Below are 25980 nucleotides of genomic sequence, written 5' to 3'. Positions count from 1 at the left end.
ATCTCGATGGTCAGGGCCATTTGAGGTGCATTATATCTACCCCCATGGAGCTGTTGAAATTAAAAATACAGATGGGACGATCTTTAAAGTTAATGGCCAGCGTCTCAAAGCCTATACTGGATTCCACCACCGCATAAGGCAGTTTTGCATCTGCACGATGTTGAAGAGTGCCCAGAGGAAAACCAAAAATTCGATGCCATGGCATAGAATTTGTGTTTGTGCATAAATAAAAATTTAAAATTTTATATTTTCTTTAATTTTTATTTTATTTTGTAAAATTTTTTTGATTTGATTTGTAGGGACCACAATGCTGCAAACCGTACAGGGAGCGGTTAGCAAAGGGAGGAAAAGACAGCGCATTAAATGGGAAGATATTCTTTTGATTTGTTTCTTTTTAATTTATCTTATTTCTGACATTTATTTTTCTCTTTCCACAGATCTGTCCTATCATTATCATTGCTTTTGGCAGTTTTTTCCTTCCCCATACACACATTAACCTCACTCTCCATTCATTTCTTAATGTCCCACACCCATTTCTCTCTCAAATTTTCAACTTTTTATTTTTCTTTCATCCTTCACTTTTTCTATTTCATTTTAACTTTTACTTTTACTTTTTCTCTTTCATTTCTTCATCTTCTTCACTCTTTTTCTCCATAGTTGAAACTCCCCAAAGCTTTCAAAAGATTCTTCCTTTTCCATTTTTCTTCCTTTACAAACGCTAAAAATGGTACGCACAAGACCGGCAGCAACTGAAGCTTCCACTTTCCAACAGTTCGAGAATGACGAGGCTAAGGTACGGTTTCAAAACTTCAAAAACCAAAAACTCTTCTTCGAGTTGGGTTTCATTTTTACTGAGGAAACCGATGGTGGCTTTGGTCTATACGTGATGGACATTGTCACACCACTCAAATGGGAGAAGTTTGCAAGACATCCGGGTTCGGTGAATGCCTCGTTGGTTAAGGAGTTCTACGCAAATATTTCCAAGACAAACCAACACTCCATTTTCGTGCGAGGTAAACAGATTCAGTTTACACCCTCTGCGATTAATCGGTATTATCATTTGCAGGACGTGGAGGACAGACATGATACGTTTGAAAATAAAGTCGATAGCACCACCTATGACGAAATTCTTGAGGACTTATGCTTTGCAAACACTGAGTAGAATGGCCGTCAAACCAGTAGATACTCGGTCAATCAAGAGCGTCTTCAGCCACGCGCCAAGCTATGGAACCACTTCCTCAAAAACAAACTCATGCCTACTTCTCACAATACGACGATATCACTTTCTCGTTTATTGCTTTTACACTCGATAATGGTATCCCGTCCTATTGATGTTGGTCGAATTATTGTTCATCAAGTGCATGACTGTTTGGGTAAAAAGGCAACTGCTTTAGTGTTTCCTAATTTAATTACTGCTTTGTGTCGAAAGAAAAAGGTCAATGAAAATGCTTTTGATGAGATTTTACCTGGATTATCGGGCATTACTAGAGCTAGACCACTGCTATTGGGAATTGAAAATCCTAAGTCTAAGAACCCTGCTCATGAGCAATCTGCAGGTACTACACAATTAAATACCGAGGCAAGGTTACTTGCTCTCGAGGAAGCTGTGATGCAGACTCAGACTCACCTACATGCTTTATACGGTGACATCCGTAATTTCTTTGTATATGTGAAGCATAAAGATGATGTGGTGGAATCGATGTTTCAAGAAATTATTCCCCACGGTCAACAGAATTTCTCTGCCTTCCCAGACGAAATTCTGCCGGCATTCAATGCCGAGGCATCTATTGAGCCCGAGCAAGATGCAACCGATCCTCCAGTTGATGATCCGACTCCTGATCAGCACTATTCTGAGACACCTGATCAGCATCATTCTGAGACCCCTAAATATCCACATACTATCCATGTTGAATAAACACTAAGTCTCGTTCCTGTACCACGTAGTGGCCGCCGCACCAAAACCACGGCTGGACATAAGCATATTGCACATTATTACTCTACTTCTTCAGAGTCCAGCCCAATACCCCTATGCAAGCGCACCAGGCGAGGAGTTGCTAGTAGCTCCAAGGCAATACCACCACGCAAATCATGTGGTACCTCACTTGCATTCATTTTCATTTAGTTTGCATTTCATTGCATGACATTTAGTTTTTCTTTAATTTAGTTCTCTTTAAGCATTGAGGACAATGCTTCCCTTAAGTTTGGGGGAGGTAGTGTTCTCAGTAGAGCATATGCATGATATTATTAGGGTAGTATTATGCCATGGCATCAGTAAATGGTAGGACAGTTAGATAGAATGTTTTGAGGATACCCGATGATGATGATCTTGTTAGGCTATAAATTGAATGTAAATGACTGTTGAGAATGATAGAACACACTCTAGGCATAGTTGTGAAATTGTGAATAAATGCTTAGGCATAGTTGTAGAGGGACACTCCTCTATGCCATGGCATTGCCTGGAACTCTCTTTAATAAATGACAGCCTTGTGCATATGAGTGAATGAAAGAAGTCACGGGATGACTCTACTTAACTAGCTCGAGGGTGGAAGGTATGCTCCCTTTCACTTAGAGTGTGGAAGAGTTTGTGTGATGGGCTGACTCCCTTCGTAGCAACATATATCTTGGTAAAAAAATCAGTAAAAAGGGAGTAAAAATGTGCTTAATGAATAAGTAAATGCCTTGACAAAAACTAGGGAACTTGAGTAGACATTGTCTAAATTTGCTAAGTATAGATTAGATACAATCACGCACACACAATACCACAAAGAATCTTAACCTAAGGAAAAGTACTTGAATTATTGATATGTCTAGCATGTTGAAGCCAATTGTTCTGAGGGTTGAAATTCAGTTTTGTTCTACTAGCCTATTGTTGAAAATTGCCATGACATTCTACTTATGTAATTGTTATCCATTGCTTGAGGACAAGCAATAGTTTAAGTTTGGGGGTGTGTTAACTTCCTAAAAAGTCTACTTTTAAGACCTTTTTCACTTAAGTTATTGTTTGTTTAAAAGCCAATTTTAGTCATTTTAGGATCATATAGTTTCATATAGTTGTATTTGTGGTGGTAGTGCTATTTTATCCCTTAATGGTGATGTATGAGAGAAAGGTGCAGTGATTTGTGGTGTGCAGGGAATAGCAGGAAAAATGATTATTCGGGAAGTAATGTCGCGGCATTACACGTTGTTGAAGCATATAGAAATGCCTTGGCATTTCTGGCGCAGAAAACGACAAAAAGATACAGTTGTATGAGGAAAGCTGGCTTTGCACGTAAAATGATTGCTGTAACCGCCAGCCATAGGACCACTGCCACCTTGAGGATAAGGTTCACGCATATGGTGTGATTCTAGGGGTATTTTGCACCCAACAACCTCATCATTACTCATAGATATTTTTATTATATATGACACCTCATTGGGGACACAAATACGCATACACACACGTATAGAGCAGAAAAAATCATATTTTCATTTTCCCTTCTTCTTCCTTTGGGTGTTCCTCCATTGATAAAGCTCCAAGGAGTGGCAAGCTAGGTGTCTGAGAGGAGCAAGCGAGATAAGGTGGTTCGTGGTGGCCGAGGAGACATCCGGTGGCACGCGTCGAAGGCTTCTTCTCACTTCCCTTTTGCTGTTATTTTTATATTATTCTTGGGTTGTTGGAACAAATATTTGCATAATTTATTTTGTGGATATTTCGAACCCCACCATGAACTAACTTATTTGGTGATGGTTGGTTTTATGGTTGTTTAAACTTTATTTTAATGGTATATTTATGTTTATCGTGGTATTTGCTTACTTTGCTTATGAATACTTCATCATCTAAGCTTGTAAGAGGCATGAGAATGTCCATTTTTTAGATGAAGGTTAGGTGTTCAAGAGAAACCTAAACTAAAAATACTTGTAGTATTCGAGAGAAACACAAGACAAGATCCTCATAAGCAATGGGCTATAGTATTTTCAAGGGGCTTTGAACCAGCCTAGGAATATTGTATCCTAATCCCCTAGTACTCGAGAGAGACTAGGAGGATTTCAATGACTAAAAAGGGTGTTTTTATCAATAGAGTGGTCTATCAAAATCGTTGAGTGAGAGCAGATGCCTTGGCATTATATTATGTTAGGTTCATTTTACTAAAGGGAGGACTTTAGGAAGACCCTGTCGAGTAAGTAAAGATTAGATAGCTTAGATCTACATGAGAGATAAGTTAAGCATCCTTAAATCAATCCCTACCATTCATTCCAGTGGAAGCTTGTCAAGTGAGGATTATCGACTCATCATCTTATTTGCTATTTATTTACTGTTTTTACCATTTTTAATTGCCTCGACATTACACCATTTTCAACACTAAACATCTTACCTTGCCACTGCATTTTCATCTGCTGCACCATCAGATCATCACTCCATCTCTACCTTCATACATTTTTAATTTGACGTGACATTTGTATATACCAAGACTAACTATACTTAGATAGAATAGTGCATTGTTTTGGGTAGACTTTTGTAATTTCACCAAATCCCTGTGGAGACGATACTCATTCATCACTATATTACTTGAGCGATTGCGTATACTTGCACATTATTTACATATAATTTATAGTACTCACAATACGCAACAACTTTCTTTCATTATCCATTCACAAAAGGAGAAAATATATATCACTTGTGTTCCCATTTGAGCCTGAATTATATTTTCTTCTTATTCAACCCTAACCAAGGACCACCCTCCACACTAAGGGAAAGGTGAAGGAAATCTACTCGCATGAGTAAATACCATCAATCCAGACAAGATACCGAAAAGTGAACCAAATGTAGAGTGCAAAAATCAAATCAAAGCAAAGAGAAAAAAGCAAAAAAAAAATATAGAGCAAAGAAAAACAAAGAGAAAAGAAGAAAAGAAAAAAAAAACAAAGAGAAAAAAAAGAAGAAAGAAAAGAAAAAGAAGAAATAAAATGGATCAAGTATTTCAAGATGAGTGACGTTTTGAGCATCAAGCTATAAGATTGATCAAGTACAACCGGTTCAAAAATCCATAATCAATTCACCAGAAGATCGTAGAACATCTAGAGAAAATAAATGACACATACAGACAGATTCAAATTGAGCAAGACAAGATTAAAGACAACAAAACGAATTGATCATTGGTTCAATTACCCTTAAACACTTGTTTGGGCCTATTTATCCTTTTATTTTGGAACCTTGAACCATAGCCTACATTACATGCCTAAAAAGTCTCTTCTAATCATACATGAATTTCTAAATAGAAAAGACTATCTTCAGATTTCATTATGCCCATCAAGATTAATCTTTTATTTACAAAATATTTTCTAAAATTCTTAATGCATGATAGAGAAAAATGAAAAAGGGGGGTTCAAGATTAAATATTTTTGAACAACGTCTTGAAACCAAAGGATGATATGAGTTGAAAACCTGAAAAGGCGGCTCGAATATAAAGACTGTGCATCTGTTGTATATGAGGCGATCTTACAAATCCCTTGATAAGGCATTGCACAGGCCAAATATGCTAATGAGAGCTGAGAACCGGAGAACACTTCCGGTAGATACGCATAGAAACTATTCCATCATATCAGTGAACATCAAAGAAATGAGAATCCCACACTTTGACTAAAGACAACAACTCGAGACACCTAATCCTTTCCTTACTTAACCCTACCTCAAAGATAGCATTAATCTTGACACTTGTCAAATAGCTATAATTTTTTTGAATGATTAAAAATGTAATTAATTCTTTGATATCCAATAAACTTTTGTTTTATGATTGTTTCAATTGTGAAACCTAGAAAATACCAATATTTTTTTTCAAAATTTTGATTAAACATTTTTCAAAATTCTTTTAATTGATATTTTTCGAAATTTTGAAAATAAAATGAGAAGAAAAACATTTTCAAACAAGACAGTCTTTCTGGGGTAGATCTTGGTAGTTGACACGTGGCTCTCAAACACAAAGCTTATGCTTAAAATCAGTGCTGAAGCCATAAATTATAAATGTTGAGGGCTTTTTTTGGAGGCTCATACCATTCAGAAATGATAAATCTTAAGGCCTTTTTGAAGACCCATATCTTCCATGAAGACAAGATCATTGAATTGAGCACGCATTCATCTTTAATGAGGCAAAAAGACATGAAGACTAAAAATGGCAAAGCAGAGACAGTGGAGCTTACTATATATGATTGTTTTGTCCAATGTCACATATAGTTGCATTATTCTAGTATTTCCCATGCAATAATGTTGGCAAGCCACAGTGTCCCATTTATATTCCCACTGAGCTTTGCTCTTTGGTCTCCTTGTAACGCTATACAAAATCCCTGAACACCATGCAAAGAGCTTCATTGGTTGAAAAATCTAGACAAAAGCCAGAAGAAATGATGAATAAGTTTTCGAATGTTTGAGGACATCTAAACTTCCTAGAGCACAACAGTTCCTCATTTGTGTTTTAACTGATAAGAAAATTTTGATCTCTATGAGTCTTGTCGAGTTGGTATTATTGCACAGGTGTATGACTCCAACTAGGGTCAATGATGAGTACCTTACAAATTTGCTTCTAAGAATTAATGCAAAGCTTGGAGGACTGAATTCGATGTTAGCAATTGAGCAAACACCTTCAATTCCAATTGTTTCTAAGGTTCTAACCATTATCCTTGGTATGAATGTGTCCCATGACCCTCCTAGGCAGTCTGATATTTCATCAATTGCTGCGGTGGTCAACTCTAGGCAGTGGTCTTTGATTTCTCGCTACAGGGCAGCTGGGTGTACACAATCTCCAAAGCTTGAAATGATAAATTCTCTTTTCAAACCATCTGGTAGGAATGATAATGATATCATGAGGGAAGCTCTATTAGATTTCTACACAAGTCCAAACAAGGGAAGCCAATTTTATCAGGGGTAAAATTTGTTGGGGAAAGAAAAAATTGACACGCATCAAGAATTGCAAAGATGCACGCTGATGCAAACAAAGAGTGAAGACAACCAAATTAGGGATAGAATGAAGAATGTTCATGCAATCATTCCCACCACTGATCAAGAAAACATGCATCAATATAAACATACACATTACATGAATTTGAATCTTTGCATCATACATTCATCATCACATTGCAATAAAAAAGATTTTTCCTTTCTCATAAGGATACTTTTGAGAAACTAATTTCATATTTTTCAAGATTTTTGTCTAAAAACATAAATCTAGTCTTTCTTAATATTGTTTTTCCATAAAATCCTCATTTCATTTTCTCCCAAATACCATTTTTCTCCTCTCTCGAGGACATCGCCTAATTTTCCATTCTCAAGATCATTTTCTCCTCTCATGATGACAAGTTCAAAAGGTCATTTTTATCAAAATAAAAATCAAATCAAATACATACTTCATTGTAACATCCATAAAAACAAAATCATTCATAAATGCATCATATTTATATATTGATCTTCCAGGAAATAAAAGTTTAATGATGACTAGACGTCCTCAACATGAAGGAACAATGTCATCCACATATTTGACATCTTGAAGTGAACGATCAGATCTCCTAAAGGCATTTCCTCAACATTTAGGAACAAGTACACAGTCTATAAGCCTTTGAGATTGTTTTTCTCAAAATAAATTTCGTCTCACTTGAGACGATTTTTCGCAAATTTTGAAAATTTTGAAACAAAATTGATCTCACTTGAGATTTTTTTTTCAAAACGAACTTCGTCTCTCTTGAGACAGTTTCCTTCGAAAAACAAATTTTGATATTGTTTCAATTGAAACAAAATTGCTGACATTTGATAATGTGTTTTTCGTCTCGCTTGAGACAAATTTCACAAATTTTGAAATTGTTTCACTTGAAACAAAATTGATCTTACTTGAGATTGTTTTCTCTAAAAACAAATTTTGTCTCGCTTGAGTCAATTTATTTTAAAAACAAATTTCGTCTCACTTGAGATAGTCTTCCTTAAGACACAAACATTTGATATTGTTTTTCTTAAAAACAAATTTTGTCTCACTTAAGACAGTTTCCCTAGAAATACAAATTTTGAAATTGTTTCACTTGAAACAAAATTTATCTTACTTGAGATTGTTCTCAAAACAAATTTCATCTCACTTGAGACAGTTTTTCTTCGAAACACAAATTTTGAAGTTGTTTCACTTGAAACAAAATTGATAGCATTTGAGATTGTTTTTCTTAAAAACAAATTTTGTCTCGCTTGAGACAGTTTCTCTTGAAACATAAACCTTTGAGATTGTTTCTCTTTAAACAATTGTATCGCTTGAGACCGTTTCTATGGAAACATAAATCTTTGAGATCGTTTCTCTTGAAACAAAGTTTTGTCTCGCTTGAGACAGTTTCCTTTGAAACATAAACCTTTGATATTGTTTCTCTTGAAACAAATTTGTCTCGCTTGAGACAGTTTCTCTTGAAACATAAACCTTTGAGATTGTTTCTCTTGAAACAAATTTTGTCTCGCTTGAGACAGTTTCTCTTGAAACATAAAACCTTTGAGATTGTTTCTCTTGAAACAAATTTTGTATCTTTTGAGACATTTTCTTTTGAAACATAAGCCTTTAAGATTGTTTCTCTCAAAATAAATTTCATCTCACTTGAGATAATTTCCCCCTGAAATACAAACTTTGAAAATGTCCTTACTTGAGATTGTTTTTTTAAAAACAAATTTTGTCTCGCTTGAGACAATTTTTCCCTTGAAACATAAATTCTAAAATGTTTCATTCGAAACAATTTTTTTATCTCACCTGAGATAATTTCTCTTGAAACAAATTTCTTTCCACTCATTTATTTTTATTCAAATATTTAACAAGAATTCAACATAGCAAAGACTTCATTCCACAATTCCATGTTGGAAAATAAGATTTCATTTCAAGTCAATCATCATCAACCGACTAGATCTCCTCAACACGTAGGAGCAGCGTCATCCTCAGACAACCAGACTTCCTCATCACGTAAGAACCGTGTTGTCTCCAAGTTATCCCTAAATACAGCTAGACGTCCTCATCACGTAGGAAAAATGTCTTCCACCGACCAGATCTCCTTAACGCGTAGGAGTAGTCATCCTCATACAATTAGACTTCCTTATCATGTAAGAACTGTGTTGTCACCAAATCATCCCTAAAGACGGCTAGACGTCCTCATCACATAGGAACAATGTCGTCCACCGACCAAATCTCCTCAACGCGTAGGAGCAGCGTCATCCTCAGACAATCAAACTTCCTCATCACATAGGAACCGTGTTGTCTCCAAATTATCCCTAGAGATGGCTAGACGACCTCATAACGTAGGAACAATGTCGTCCACCGACCAGATCTCCTCAACGCGTAGGAGCAGCGTCATCCTTAGGCAATCAGACTTCCTCATCACGTAGGAACTGTGTCGTCTCCAAATTATCCCTAAAGACAGCTAGACATTCTCATCATGAAGGAACAATGTCGTTCACCGACTAGATCTCCTCAACGCGAATGAGCAATGTCATCCTCAGACAATCAGACTTCCTTATCACGTAGGAACTGTGTTGTCACCAAATTGTCTCCAGATTGACCTGATGTCCTCAACATGAAGGAAACATTTCATTTTTAAATCCTCTATTTTCAGACAAAGAATTAGAGCTCCAGATGCGAATAAAACATCATAGCTATACAAAATTAGACCATTATTTGTCTTTGTTTTGTCGTTTACACAACAGACGAACAAAGAAGGGCAATTGTAATACCCTAATTTTGTCCTAAAATAAAATAATGAACAAAATACAGGGACCAAGCTTGTAATATTACCATATTGTAATATTTGGGGGCTTTAAAATCCAATAAAAAAGCAGGGAACCCCCGTTTTGTAAATTTAAAAAAGCAAATAAAAAAGTTGGGTCTCTCCTGTTGATGTTTATTTTATTTCTTGATATCGGGTATGGCTAGGTGTTTGGCGGCAATCGGGTTCCTCGTTGGAGCATCACTGGTGTCAGAGTGGTCGGTTTAGAAAGATGAGTGGTCGGGAATAGCCTCAAACCGAGGATTTTGGTTTTGTTTCTGTATTGGGTTTGGAACTCAATCACCAGTGGTGATGATTGGGAAGTAAGGTCGTCGGTTGGGGAGTGAGGTCGTCGTTTAGGGTGTATTGGTTTTCATCTCGGTGGCTAACATGAGAAATGCCTCCTAGGCGCGGTGGCCGGTTGTGTATGTGAAGCTTTGGGAGCTTCTCGGTCAGTTAAAAAAATGGGGTGAAGTCGTTCGGTCAGTCCTTATTCGGTCACGGTCGAGATCGTCGATTTGAGTATGAGGGTCACTGACCTGATGGTTGGTGTGCAAGGGTCGATTTGCGATGATTGGCATTCGATTTGGGGCCTTGAAAAGGGTATTATGCGGGCAGAGAATAAAGGAAAAGGAGGAAGTGTTTGTTTTGTGTTTTTGGGTCAATTACCCATAGGTCCACGAGTTTTAGGATTCCCTTTGCATTTTGGTCACTTATTTTAGGGGCTAATCACCCATTAGTCCTCCCAGTTTTAGCGCCACTTCATGTTTTGGTCAATAAATGGGAAAATCACCTTTAAGCCCCCTGTATTTTAGCATTTTTGCACTCTAGTCACTAATTTTTTATTTATTTCGAATATGCATGCAGATTTTACTAACTTTTAATTTGATCACTATTCTGGTATATTATTTATTTAAAGCTAACTACTAACGTTTATTTTATTACACTTTAACCATTATTATTTATTTATTTATTTATTTATTTATTCATTGTTTCTAATATTTTATTCGACCTTGTGGTAACTAGATCTGGGATATGATCCACATTATTATGGTTCGGACTCTGTTAACCACTAATTTTTTTTATTTTATTTTACTTTATTAATTTGTTTATAATATTCTATTCAACTTTGTGGTGACCAGATTCGGGATATGATCCACATTATTATGGTTCAGACTCTGCTAACCATTAACTTTTTATTTTATTTTATTAATTGTTTCTAATATTCTATTCGACCTTGTGGTAATCAGATCCAGGGTATGATCCACATTATTATGATTTGGACTCTCTTAACCGCTAACTTTTTTATTTTATTTTATTAATTTGTTTGAATTGTTCGATTCGACCTTGTGGTGACCAGATCCGGGGCATGATCCACATTATTATGGTTCAGACTCTGTCAACCACTAATTTTTTATTTTTTATTGTATTTTATTTTATTAATTTGTTTGAATTATTCGATTCGACCTTGTGGTGACCAGATCTGGAGTATGATCCACATTATTATGGTTCGGACTCTGCTAACCACTGACCGCTAACTTTTCTAACAACTAACATTTCTAACCGTTAATTACTAACTGCTAATCTTTTTATTTATTTATTTGTTTTATTTTATGTTCGAACCTTGTACGACCTTGAGATGAACCTCCCCGGGGTATAAGTTGCATTATTTACGATACAGGATAAATAATAAAATTTGATACTAACATTTTTTTATTGCATTTTATTTCTGTTATTTAACTTTATGCACTTTTAAATTTATATCTTTTTATTTTCTTTAATTAATTTCAATCTTTACGTTTTATTTGCTTTAATATTCTAATCGTTTATTTATGTCTCCTAATTTTTCAGTACTTTAATTTTATTCCTTTAATTATTGTGTTTTATTGTCTGTTTATTTTACTTTCATAATTTAATTTTTGCATAGTTAGATTTTATTTTCTTACAATTTTATCATTGGATATTCTATATTTGTTCGTATTATTTTTGTATGTATATATTATTTGCTCTTTGGAATTGGTTTTGAATGATTGTACAAAATGTTTGTTTCATTCATTTTTAATGTCTTTTTACTCGAATATTTTCAAGAACATTTATTTGTAGAATGGTCGTGAAAAGCACTGCTTGGTTGAAGTAGTGCGATCTGATACGACATTCGAACGAAATGTGAACTTGAAATAGATCGAATGTATTTTTTAAAGTGCTAATAAATTCGTTTTATTCAAATGATGCAATGCGTGTTTTTTAATATTTTATTTTATGCAAATGCCGATATTCAATTTAGATTCATTTCGCCTTTTTTATCGATGAGGGAATATTCTTTTTAGACAAAAAATAGAAGAAATAGCCATCCCGTGGAAGGATGAGCAAATTTCGATATTTCTTTTCGAATTAAAGGATTTTTACTAATAAATAATTCGAAGCAAATTAATTAAACTTTAATAAATGGATAATTTTCTAACTTTATATTCAATTTATAATTTCCACTACCACAACAATATATAAGCGACTAAGTACCAATTTTTGGGTGTTGCGTTGTGTTTATCCTTCCCCACACGTAATCGACTTCAGAACCCTTAAAATGATTTTTTGGATAACGCAGACCAATTTTTGTCTTAAAAAACGATTTTCCTTAAAATTATTTTAAAAGACGTTTTTAGGTATTCGACCTACCTAACCCAAAGGTCGATGACGACTCCTATTAAATTTAATTCAAATTAATTCAAAATAGTCAATTTTTCAAAATAAAATCATAATTATTTTTAAACTTAATTGTTTTTCACATATATTATATATGAGGTCACTTGTTTTAACTTAATCTGTTTGCTGTAAATTTAATGAAAGGAATGTTGTTCGTAGATAAAAGACGAAATGAGATCCAATGAACATACAGAACAGAACATCAAATTGCAAACAACTCAAAAGATTAATCCAAATAAATCTGATGAAATCAAAACAAACATGAATTAGTTAAAAATGCTCAACCCATTGGTTTTCTCCTTGAATCAAATCAAGTCAAAAGATTAATGGAGAAATTTGTTGATCATTCATGGGCGTCTGCAGTGTGCTTTGCACATATGTTGGCAGTCATAGACGCAAGGTCCACCACAATGAAGGGGGCAATCCAACCTCAGCCCTCTGCACCTTGTTCTAACAATGCATTCAGCAAACTCTCCTACCCTATAATCCTCCTTGTTGACTCTCTTCCTATGCGCTTTATTTCTCCCAATCACCCCTTTATCTCTTCCTCTTCCTTCCCCTGGTTTTTTCACTCCACACCCCCATTTATACCAACCACCACCACCTCCTCCTCCCCATCCCATCCCCCACCTCCACCTCCACCACCACCACCTCCTCTCCTCCTCCACCCCATCCCCATGCCCAACCACCACCTCCACCCCCACCCCCACCTCCTCTATTCTTGTTGTTGAGCACTACTTCAGTGGAACTTCTATTACTTACTTCCACATTGTCTTTTCCTGGGGGAAGCTTGAGATGAACTGAGCGTGAGGAAGAGTTGGTATTGCCTTGAGCTTGAGCAGCAGTGCCATTTACCAACTCATCACCTCTCAGCCTATCAACTGCTACAGCTACAAAAAGGACAACCCAAAAACCGTTTACAAATGTCCTCATCCTTGTATCTCTACTAAGATGCAATTGTTGCCTAAACGTGCCTGAAACCCTCACCTATATATATATATATATACTCGGGTTTACATTAAAGGCTATTACACCTACACGGCTACACCTACATTAGGTCCCACTTGACCCCGAATCAAAGAAAAACCCAAACCAACTAATTACTGCTGTTTTCTTCCAAAAGGTACTAAACATTGAGATGCCTTACGACACACTATGTCCCCACTTGCAACAGAAAATTGCAATGTGACAAGCGCATGGAGGAAGCCTCAGAATTTACCCTCGACCATTTGCACCTGTGCCACTCTCATAAGTGATAACTAACATATATCAGTTTATCAGTTTTGTTAAGGTCTTTGGATGATTGAAGAAACATTAAAGAAGTGTGTTTACTAAGTGGCACCAATCCAACGAGGCAGATGTGTTCATGGCAGTGATTTCCTATAGAAAAGTTTTTCAGCTTTTGTTTCCCAAATGCAGTGATCACAAACGACCTTTTTGATGAAAAGTTGGAAATTACTAACAAACAAGCACTAATCCAATGAGAGCTGGAAAAGAAAAAATGTATACTTTTAGAAAGACCAAGAGAGTTGATATATAATTAAGGACGCTTAAAAAGCTGAGAAGAGTGGAGCTTTGGTGCTTCAGAACAAGCCAACCAAATAGCATCAACTAGCCTGTTCAAGTTTTCGCTTCAAATTACACCATAACAAGAGTTTGGTAATTCGTTACTTGGAAAAATTTAACCACTTGCTTACCACACATAGTTTGGGGCAAGTTTCCAAACTTGCTTCACCCTGAAGTTTGAGAATTGAAAATGTTTGAAGAGTAAAGGAGCAGTTGAGTATAGAAGGGTTGTGGGGATACCATTCCATAATCTTGCGTGTAAATACGTATTCCTGATAAGGTACTTAACAAATTGATTTCATAGACTGGTACCATCATGGCTCCAACTTAACAAAATGATCTGGTTCCCTTAACCACCATCCATCTAGTGGTTGTGCTAACTCCCAACATTGGTTTTGCTTTGCTTGATTCTAGGACAATCTGGAAACGATGAGATGAGAGACAAATATGATTGGACAAATACCAAGTTGGGAGACCACCCAAAGTGTCAGGGTTTTTGTTGAGGTTTATTTGTTTTATAAAGGCAAAAGAGTATTTTTTACCCTTGTAGTAATATAATTTATCATTTTTGTTCCTATCGTATTTTCAAATCAATTTAATGCTCGAAATTGTTTAATTGCATCATTCTATATCCCTTCAACATTTTATTAAATAGAGAGTGGATTAGTTAGTTAATCCGATCTCCTTTTCTTCCATCTGATTGTTTGCTATAGGTTGGGACCGGTAATCCTAAAAGTAGGAAAATACTAGTTCTAGCTGTTTGCCTGATTCTCGTCTCTTAATATGCATTGATTCCGGGATCAGTCGGATCAGTTTTTAATTTTAAAAATTAAATTTGAATCGGGTTGAACATTTTTAAAAGTCGGATTTGATTTAAGTCGGATTTGATTTTAGGTGAAAAAATTCGACCTGACTTGACCCGACAAAAAATGATTTATGTATATTTAAATTGAGCTCATACGGGTCCAATGTGGGTTTCAACCTAAAAATTCGAGTGAAATTTCATATTTGGTGGAACCCTCCTACACCTTGAGTTGTGTCGGATGTGGATGGAGAGATTCAATTTTCAAATGGATCAAAAAACTCACCTGACCAACCCATGAATATCCTTAATTTAATTTGGAGATGTCAAGTGAGAGCCTTTAACCGCATGCTATAGAGATAGTTGACAATTTCATATTCTATTTAAAATAATCAACTAATGAACGATCATATAAGTATTATATTAATATCATTCATGATATTTAAAAATCCTGCTAACCATTTACCTATTAAAAAACAAAATCTTTCCTGCATTACACTTGGTCTTTTAATTAATGCTAACAATTTCTCACCAAACCATTACTCTCTCTCTCTTCTTTAAAAATATAAAATTTCCATTGGATATAAAATCAATGCATTTGGAGAGGGTGGTGGGAAATTAAAGGTTAAAAAAAATAGTAAGTCGACAATGGACATCCAATTTTTAGTTCGTAGGTGGCGGTTATGTTTGAAAGGCGGAGACAAAGTGTATGGAGGAAAAGGCCATTGCATTTGCATGTTACATTCTACATTTTGCATCGCAATGCCGTTCATTTCTTCTTCTACTGCTATCTTTCTCTTCCCAAAACTCAGTGTGGCGTCAGATAGACGGAGGAGGAGAAGAAAGGAAAAGATTTCACTTATAATTGAGCTTGTTTTCGATTTCCCTGATTCACGGAAGTTGATGCATCTTCTCTACCTGGTTTCTTTTTAAGATCACAAGGGGAAGATCTTCAAAGTTTGATCTTTTCATTGCATTTGAATTTTGTTTTTTCATTTCATTTCAAAGTCCAACCGTTTGCTTGAATTGTCTGGGGACAAAAGCTCATATTTTCTCTCCTCCATCACGGTGAGCTTGAAGAATTTTTGGCCTGGTTCCGGTTACCTTGAAATAAAAAGATGCAAATTGCAGAGGAAAACAAAAACTTAGAATAAGAGACAATGAGCGAAGAGTGGCAAATCCATGAACAAGGAGAGAAAATTTTTGTTTCCATTAGATTAAGGCCCCTGAATGATATAGCAAGGAATCGTATATGTGATTGGGAATGCCCTAACAATCACACCATCATTTTCAAGCATAGTTTTCCGGAACGCTCCGTGTTCCCTGCTGCCTACTCATTTGGTAGACATCTCCAAATTCATTTGCTTCTATTTTCACTTTTCCCATTTGAGAATTGAGATCGTCTTCTAATCATTGTATTCTTTTCTTTGCTTTGTCAATTTTGTTGCAAACAGACAGAGTATTTGACAGTGAATGCGATACAGCTCAAGTTTACGATGAAGGAGCCAAACATATTGTGCTCTCAGTACTCGAGGGCATCAATTGTAAGTGTTGTTTGTTTCCTGTTCATTGTGTCTATAACTATATAATCCAGAGAAAATGTCTCTACTCATTGTGCTTTGTTTTTCCTTCAGCAAGCATATTTGCATATGGGCAAACAAGCAGTGGAAAGACGTATACAATGAGGGGTATCACTGAATATGCAGTATCGGATATATACGACTACATCGAGAATGTAACGATAGACTCAGGATTACTTTTTCTCATATATATTATATCTGAAATCTACCACTTCTGTTTCTTGGGAGTGTAGAATATATATATAGATGACATTCTGTTTTGATCAATACGTTAGAATGGGGAAAGAGACTTTTTGGTGAAATTATGTGCCATGGAAATATACAATGAAGCCGTGAGAGACCTCCTTAGCCCTGATAGCTACCCACTAAGAGTGCTAGATGATCCAGAGGTAACAAATTTCTCCCTTTATGCTTCCCGGTCATCGTTTTGCACGAGTGTAAGTTTTTTACGACATTGTTTTCATTCAACAGAGGGGAACCGTTGTGGGGAAACTTACTGAGGTGACTCTAAGAAACAGGGAACATCTTCACGAGCTACTTGCAATCTGTGAAGGTGAAATATTTTCATGGACTTGCATTTGTATATGATTTCTTTGGGTTTTCTTTTCACTAGATAACATTATATATGCATTTCGGTACGGATTTACCAGCTCAAAGGCAGATAGGAGAGACATCTATGAATGAAACTAGCTCGAGATCACATCAGATTTTGCGGCTGGTAGGCATGATTACTCGAGTAAACTTTCTTTATCAGCAGAGTTGGGCCTAGTCTTACTTCTATGTTCAATGATGCTATCTTGCAGACAATTGAAAGATGTACTCGTGAATATGCGGGAGCTAGAAATTCAAGCATTCTTGCAGCTTCTGTGGTATGATACTATTAACTTACTGAAACGCAATGGAGTTATATCAGATAGGAATATTGAATTCATAGACAACATTATTCAAGAGTGAATGAGTAAGTAGTAAGGTTAACCTTAACGAGGGAAATTGACTTGGCCTTCTTGTACAGAATTTTGTTGATTTAGCAGGAAGTGAGCGAGCTTCTCAAACCTTATATGCCGGTACAAGACTGAAAGAAGGATGCCATATAAACCAGAGTTTACCAACTCTCGGGACTGTGATTCGTAAATTAAGGTTGAACGGTTTTCTTTCTTTTAAGAGAACAAATACTGTAGGACATATGCCGGTCTTTAATTCATTTGAACATGACATATTCTGACCGATTAACTGGCACGACACTATGCAGCATGGGAGGAACTGGCCATATACCTTATAGAGACTCTAAGTTGACATGCTATTGAGATACATGAAGAAGCTGAGTATGTTGTGTGTATGATAATGCAGTTCATGCATTGCGTGAGTGGCAGCTGGAAGATTCTAGGTAGTAAATGTTGTTAGTATACGTGGCAAGTTTGTTAGAGAATGTTTCAAAGCTGTTAAAGTTGTTATTAATATACTATAAGTAAGCAAGCTTAGATGAAGTGTAAAGCAATCGAGCAAAATATAATTCTTCTGATATTTCTTCTTGATGAATTCAAGCATTGCCTACAACAATGTTTAACATGGTATCATTCGCTGGCTGTTCCTGAGATTGCTTCTGTGTGCTCCGCTGCTCTTGCATCCATGGAGTTCTCGGCTGGAAAAACCTTCACAAATAAGAAGGTTAATATCATACTGGATGAATCAAACTTTCTTCTCTGGAAACAACAAGTTTTGCTGACCGTTCGTAGCCATCGACTTGAACGGTTGCTGATGGGAACTGCCTTGCCTCCCTCTGCAACGGTAGTGACCGAAACTGGAGATCTAGTGCCGAATGAGCTATATGAAGAGTACGTTGCTCAAGACAGTGCACTAGCCTCTTGGCTGTTGTCCACGATCAGCCCTCACCTGCTGTCCCAGTTTGTTGGAGCGGAGACGACGGCGACGGTCTGGAGCACGGTATTATAGTTCTTCGCGAACAGGTCTACCACGGCGGTTATCAGTCTCCATTACAAGCTTCAGTCGCTCCGGAAAGAAACTGACATCATGCGCACATATCTTACGCGTATCAAAGAAGTCTGTGACGCGTTAGACTCGTGCGATAGTGCTATTCCTCAGGCTGAGCATGTTGTCAGCATACTGAAGGGTCTTCCCCGAGAATATAAACCGTATATTGCTTTCATTACCACTATGAAGGATGCATTATCCCTTGACAAAATTTGTTCGATGTTGATCGATGCCGAGACGCAACTTGCTGGTTTTGACTCTCAAGAGGATTCACTCCCGATGAGCGCTCATATAGTTCAATCTGCTTCTGGATTGAAAACTACTGGTCAATCTTTTAATGATCGTGGTTCTGGACGAGCAGGATCTAGTCATGCAGGTTGAGGTGGAGGACGTGGTCGTGGCAGACCACGAGTGCAGTGCCAGTTGTGTGGCAAAAATGGCCATCTGGTTGTTGATTGCTGATATAGGTTCGATCAAACCTTCACTGGTCGGTTGGCTGATCGTACTATGGCTCGAAGTGAGTCTGGATCTGCTAACTACTCCGATTTTGAAACAGTCTCTGTTGGTGAGAATGATTGGATGTGCTGCTCCAAAGCTCGTGCTGAGGCAGAAGTATGCCATTCCTCGCAGCCTCAGAGTCGTGTTGCTACTACGAGAGATCACTGGGTGGTGGATTTCGGGGCTACACACCATGTGACCTCTGAGTCAGCCAAGGTGCTTAATCCAAAGGATCTCTCTGGACCAGGTAAAATTGTTGTTGGCAGTGGAGATTTACTCCCTATTAGAGCTGTTGGTAAAACTATCTTACGTTCTTCTTCTTGAGCTTTAATGTTGAATGATTTGATTCATGTTCCCAAGATAACTAAAAATCTTCTCTCGGTCTCGAAGCTTGCTAGGGACAATGGGGTATACTTTGAGTTTCATGCTTTCCATTGCTGTGTTCGTGATGAAAGCACTGGTGAAGTACTGCTACAAGGACAGGAGAATGATGGTTTATATTTGTTTCAAGTTGATTCCATGAATAATACAAATGCTTTCGTTGAAACTAATAGTGTTGTTGTTTCACATAGTTTGTATGAGTTGTGGCATAGGCGCCTTAGGCATCCTGTACATGGAACCCTTGGGCAAATATGCAAACTACTTGATGTAACTATTGAGCACAATGTTAATGAAACTTGCATTGCTTGTCATATGGGAAAGAGCCATAAGCTTCCATTTTATGATTCTTCCACTGTGTATGATCTGCCCTTTCAACTTGTGTTTACGGATTTATGGGGACCATCACCTGTTGCTTCTAATGGTTATAGATATTATGTGAGTTTTGTGGATGCCTGCACGAGACACACCTGGTTATATCTCTTTAAGGACAAATCCCAAGGTACTTATGCATTCAAATTCTTCCAACAGCTTGTCAAAACACTGTTTGGACTGTCGATTTTAGCCTTTCAGAGTGACTGGGGTGGCGAGTATCGCAGGCTGTCTCGAATGCTTGCTGAAGCAGGTGTTTCTCATCGTGTTACGTGTCCACACACGTCAGAACAAAACATGTAGTGGAACATAAACATAGACATGTGATTGAGTTGGCGTTGGTTTTACTCGCACAAGCTTCCATGCCAACTAGTTTTTGGTCATATGCAGTGGTCATGGCTGTCCATTTGATCAACAGACTCCCCTCCAGGGTACTTGTTGGGTGTTCTCCTTTTGAGTGTTTATTTAAAAAGAAGTCGGATTATGAATCGCTCAGGGTCTTTGGTTGTCGATGCTTCCCTCATCTAAGACCGTTCAATGCTCATAAGCTTGACTTTAGATCTCAACCATGTTCGTTCTTGGGTATTAGCCCTCAACACAAGGGCTTCCTTTGTTTAACGCATGATAAGTGTGTCATTGTCTCTCGTCATGTGAAGTTCGATGAGTGGAATTTCCCATTTGCCAATAGTACCACGGACAAGCAGTTATCAGTTGTGTTGCCCTTGAGTCGACCTCTTGAAATAGTAATGGATGCTAATAAGCTGACCCCTGGTCGTGCTCAAGTTTCAGGTGTTGTTCAGTTACCTATAGATAATTCTAACCAGTGCACTACACACTCCGCATCAGATTCTGAGTCAGCAGCTATGTCTGAAGTCCCAGATCTTGGTCAAGGAGATCCAGAGGTTGCTGAGGATGTTCAGTCGCTGCCTGGTGACAGAACAGAACCTGCAGCTCGTAATGGACATCCTATGCTAACTCGCAACAAGTGTGGCGTATTTAAGCCAAAAGTGCTTACTACGTTCTTTGATGATATTGTACCAACCACGGTTAAAGAAGCCCTTCAATCTACTGCGTGGTCTGAAGCAGTACATGCTGAATATTCAGCTTTACTTGAGAATGGCACGTGGGAACTTGTTCCCTTACCTGCTGACAGAAATGTGGTGGGGTGCAAGTGGCTCTTTAAACTCAAACGAAATCTTGATGGATCTGTGCTTCGGTACAAAGCTCGCCTAGTCGCAAAAGGGTTCACGCAGGTTCCTGGTCTTGACTTTCAAAATACGTATAGCCCGGTTGTAAAGTTCTCGACAGTTTATGTGCTTTTAACCATGGCTGTTGCTAAAGGCTGGGTTTTACGACAGGTTGATATCAACAATGCTTTTTTAAATGGGGATTTGCATGAAGACGTATATATGCAGCAGCCACCTGGATTTAAACAATATGCTTCTGATGGTACCTCGTTAGTGTGCAAGTTGAAAAAGGCGCTCTACGGTCTTCGCCAAGCACCGCGTAATTGGAATGACAAACTGAAAGCTGGTATGTTGGAGCTTGGGTTTGTTGAGTCCAAGGCAGACGTGTCACTTTTTATTAAGCTTCAAGATGATTGCAGTACGTATGCGTTAGTATATGTCGATGATATTATAATTACAAGGATATTAATTACAAGGATATCTGCTGAAGCTGTTGATCAAGTCGTTCGTATGCTCAGCATTCGATTTTCTCTCAAAGATTTAGGTGAGTTGTCTTACTTTCTGGGAATAGAAGTTAAGAGAATTGACACTGTTTTGATGCTAAGTTAGGGAGCTTACATTTGCGAGCTATTGAAGAAAGTCAATATGAGTCAAGCAACGCCTGTTTGCACTCGGATACAACAAGTTGATGACAATAAGTTGATGACAATAAGGGTTGATTGTGCCAAATTAGACTTTTTTCAGCAATTGTCCTTTCAGCGTTCAACTGTTTTTAACCGTGCTTGCATTCGGAGCGCGTGTAGTACAACGTCACAACCCCTGAAACCTGAACGTCCCCTCCCCTTACACGCGTCAAAAGACAGCGTGTGCCAGCGCTTACTCAACTGGATCCCCAGTACAGAACAGAAGCCTAGAAGGAAGAACGAAAAGGGAAGAAAATAGAATAAATAGGGCAAAATAAGGTAGGAAAACCGCAACGCAATGCAAACAAAAACCAAAGGATCTGGGGTTGCCTTGGATCTCTCTGTATCGAGAACTTATACAATTAGTTCTTTTTTAATCTTATAATTAGGGTTTTCGAAACAGGTAAGTTGATTGAAAAGCCGATACATAGTTTGCTTTTTGCGACATCCGTGGTTGAATTGGGGTTTCAATCGATAGAACCCTAAAATCAGTTGTTTCGGGAATTGGACTATAAAATTTTTACCCGAATCGAAGCCGGAAAAGGATGACTTTTGAAGGATTTTGTATCTTTCAATTTAATTCTATATTGTATTTTGCGATCTGTAAATATGCATGGAATGAGCAAATCGAACAGGATTTCTTGGGCCCCGGATGTTAATCTTTGTCAGGTAAAAGTTGCAATTTTACTTTCAGAGTTCCTAAATTTTGAGCCCCGTTTCAGTTGAAATAGAGAAATGAAAAAAGAGGTAGAAAATTTAAGTCATATGGAGCAAAAAAAGAAAAATGGGAATGAAGCTATGTGAACCCTTCTTGTTTTGTTTTTAGATTTTTTTTCATTTCTTTTTCCCCTCCTAAACCATTTCCAATTGCATTTGAAGCTTTTAATTCAGTTGATTTTAGTATTCTTGAGTTGATTCTGAATATATTTTTCATTTAGTCTACGAAATGATGAGTTCCTTTTTGTTCTTTATTTATAGCTAATTTAGTGTCTCTACTTTTTTGAACTGCTTTGTGAGAACAAATCAGTCGATAGAGGCAGAAAGTTTGTCATGCTAATTGGACACAAATACGAGGGGACGATAATGGTAAAATAATTTTATTTTTAGCTGCTTCAGAATCGCTAATGAAGATAAGGATCCTGGCTTGTCAATTTATGATGCTTCATTTCATAGCAATGCGTTCCTATTTCATATCATCTTCATTGTGCATACCTCAGTAAAACATACAAAATTTGCTCCACAATAAGATCTCCATGGAATTTGATTGGGATGCACGTTAAGTTTATGAATGTCATATCGCTTTAGCTTCTTATTATCAGAAAGCAAGCTCACAATTTGTTGTCTGTTATTTTTTCATTTATATGCATATGCCTTTTCATATAGGATAGTTAATTGTTTTTCCAAAGTGTCTTAAGCATCCAGACACCTAAATAATTTGAAAGAATCTTCAGTTTTAGTATCTCTAATTCTTAGATGTATGAAGTTCTATCTAACATGAAATATCTTTTCTCTGCTTTGAGGTAATATTCTGAAGTGTCCTTTGCCTGAGGTATCTGGGATCAAGCTAGTAAGAAAGGAGGTGGTCCAATTTTGCTTGCTCACGGGTTAAGTATTGAGAGTGAAGAGATGTAGATTTTTACTATCTATAGGCTGAGTTCATCACCAATAGGTGTAGGTGCATGTTTTCCAGGGACTAAACCTAGTTGAGCACCGGGATTATGTGATTCTGTTTGGTTTTGAGGATATTTGCAGTTATGTAATGTTCCGGCTTTTTTAAATAACAAATTAAAACCAAATTAATATTGAAGATAACCTAACTAACAAGGATTCAATTCGTATTTTTGCTTAGCCCTAGTTCAGTAACTAATACTAGATTTGTGATGCTTCCAATTGCATAAGTATTAGGCGAAACTTACTAGGATTAGCATCTGAATTTCACCTTAAGATTTAATTAGTCTCAGCTAATTCTTTTTCCCTTTTGTTCAACATTTAATCTCTCAGGTGATTCTCTGTGAGAAATTAAGAATTTTGTATAACTCACAGAAATGAAGTAATTTTCACATACTAGAATAATTGAATGCCATAGTTTATTTTGCTGATACTTCCATTCCGTTTCCAATAAATACGAAGTGAAAGTTAAAGGGAAAGAGGAAATCTCTGGCTTATACAATTCTTTTCATCAGTTCATTTGGTGGAAAGTGTTTTGTCGAAGATCCTTAACATAAAATATAAATGCTTCTTCCATTACAGATAAAGCTCTTTCTTACGGAGGAACCACCTTCACAAGTTGGATTGGGCGCCCAAGATCACCTCCAAGAAAAAGCCTCCTCTGTATCACATTTAAATGGGGCAGCTGCGGATGACTTTCTGCCTCCTGGCTTTGAAGGAGCTCAGTCTACAAATCATATTCAAGTTAACGTGCTGGAAATCCCCGCCATTAGATGGAGATGTCCTCATCGAGTAAGTAACAGTTCTGAAGACTTCTTTTCTTGTCATTTTCATTTTAATTTGATTTTCCTGCATTTCTATAAAGTTGAATTTGCATTGTCACAGTTTGCATTGGACTTCAATTGGCAAGTAGTCGCTGGGGAGGAAAGTAAAGAGGTTGAGATTCAAAATCAGAGAGAAGTGGGAGTACTTGAAGCTGTTTATCCTCGGCCGTCTGCAATTCCTACAGGGTCTGATACTCTTTTATTTAGTTACTGGAGGGGTTGGGTTTTCTCATAATTTTCTCTTGTGTTTCACTTCTCCATGAGCCTAACTTTTCTTCTCATTCTACAGCCCCTGCGTTTTGGCAGACGTAGAAAACTGTCACTATGATGATCATCTATCTCCTCAAATACCCATCACTCCTATTGAAGATGAAGATGAAGATGAAGATGCAGCAATCGAATCACTATCTGATGTTTTAGCACCATTCGGTGCTCCCATTAGTTCACAGCCAAGTGTTTCAAGTGCTTCTGCTGAGGAGAGTCCATCGACTGGAATGGTACTTAGTGTCGAGCCCGGAGTAGCAGCTGCTACAACTGCTGCCTTAAGAGCTATTAACCAAAGCAATGAATGTGGAAACATTTTTTATCCCGACTTGCTTGTCAAAATTCTGAGCAACCCGCAATTAATCGAGAAATTAGTGACAGATTATGGAGCGGCTTCAGGTGCACAAAACTTACCTAAATCAACATCCTTTCTGGTACCTTCTTCCTATCCACATCCACCAGCAAATATATCCGACCCATCTCCCAGCGCCAATACAATAGAAAATGGTATAGCATCTGTGGAAACTACTTCAGGAGTAGCACATTATGCTGAGTACAACGGGGTTGGTGTTGGGCCCTCAAATAGACAAGGTTCTATTCCCAGTGTCCATCCAGTTTCACCTTCACCTGCCCCGAAATTTCCTCAAAAGAAGGATGTAAACTATTACAAGAACTTGATTCAGCAACACGGAGAAGAAAGACAAGGATCATTCCAGAACCTGAATAACCGATACAATCTACAGCCAAGACCAAACCAACAACCAACAAATAATCCAAAATCAAGAGATCCAAAGCCGAGGGTAATGAAGCCCTGTAGTTACTTTAACAGTTCCAGGGGATGCAGAAATGGCGCCAATTGTGCATTCCAACATATTACATCGTCCCAGAACAGGGTCAGTAACAACTCGGACGTACCTAGTGCTAAGCGAATAAAATTGGATAAGAGAGAGAAGCAGTTTGAAAATACTAGCAAGCCATTTTTCACTTAGAAAAAGCGTACTACAGCGGCAGAACTACGGTTTATTCAATTACTGCCGTGGGTTTGGGTTTCCTTTCCTGCCATGGTGACCGAATTTGATAAATCACAAACTATTGAGGATTTTCTTCTTGAAGAGTGTCATTTGTTTTTGTTTTCTTCTTGCATCCAGCTGCCAGTTTTGTTTTCGTGCATAATACTATTTGCGTTAAGTTCATTTGCCGCGGATAATTGTATTTTGAATCCGTACACTCTGTAGACACCCGTTTTTGTCTGGGTCTTTTTTGTATATTATTATTATCGTTATTTTAATTATTATTATTAGCGTTATTATTATTATTTTATTTACATATTACATTCTGTTTCCAGGCCCAGTACAAAGATTCCGGAGCCCAACACCAAAGCCCAATATACTAATCCAATCATTAGACCTGGACTCTACCCACTGGACTGTGACCTAACCCGATGTGGCCCGTTTGGGGAAAACCCTAAACACATTAGGGTTTTAACCCTAACTCATCAGCCAGCCAGCCAGCCGCCTCTGGCTATTTAGCTTCCCCAGCCTTGCGTGGTCTTCACCAGTCACTCCCGAGCCGAGTGAGCTGCCGCCGACGATCCCAAGCCACCGCCGTTGTCATCCAGCTTCCAAACAGTAACTGAACGTCATCCACAGTGCCCAAATCAGTCAAAAAAAATATACCAAATCTGAAAACCCATTAAAATAGTCCTAAATTCCTAAATATTCGGCTGTC

At 37.4% G+C, this 25980-nt stretch overlaps 1 protein-coding gene across 1 annotated transcript; it reads left to right on the top strand.

Annotated features, from left to right (window-relative positions):
* Positions 1-21838: 21838 nt before the first annotated feature.
* Positions 21839-25256, top strand: LOC120205141 (zinc finger CCCH domain-containing protein 6-like). The gene is made up of 4 exons (XM_039205060.1): positions 21839-22165; positions 23747-23956; positions 24050-24174; positions 24278-25256. Exons 1-4 carry the CDS (start codon positions 22106-22108, stop codon positions 25239-25241), a joined length of 1359 nt encoding a protein of 452 aa, XP_039060991.1. The 5' UTR covers positions 21839-22105; the 3' UTR covers positions 25242-25256.
* The last annotated feature ends 724 nt before the right edge of the window (positions 25257-25980 follow it).

The sequence above is a fragment of the Hibiscus syriacus genome, unplaced genomic scaffold (assembly GCF_006381635.1).
Source record: "Hibiscus syriacus cultivar Baekdansim isolate YM2019G1 unplaced genomic scaffold, ASM638163v2 tig00012275_pilon, whole genome shotgun sequence".
NCBI classification, from domain to species: domain Eukaryota; kingdom Viridiplantae; phylum Streptophyta; class Magnoliopsida; order Malvales; family Malvaceae; genus Hibiscus; species Hibiscus syriacus.
Note: the sequence above shows the minus strand (reverse complement) of the source record. Positions and strands in the feature narration are given on the sequence as shown.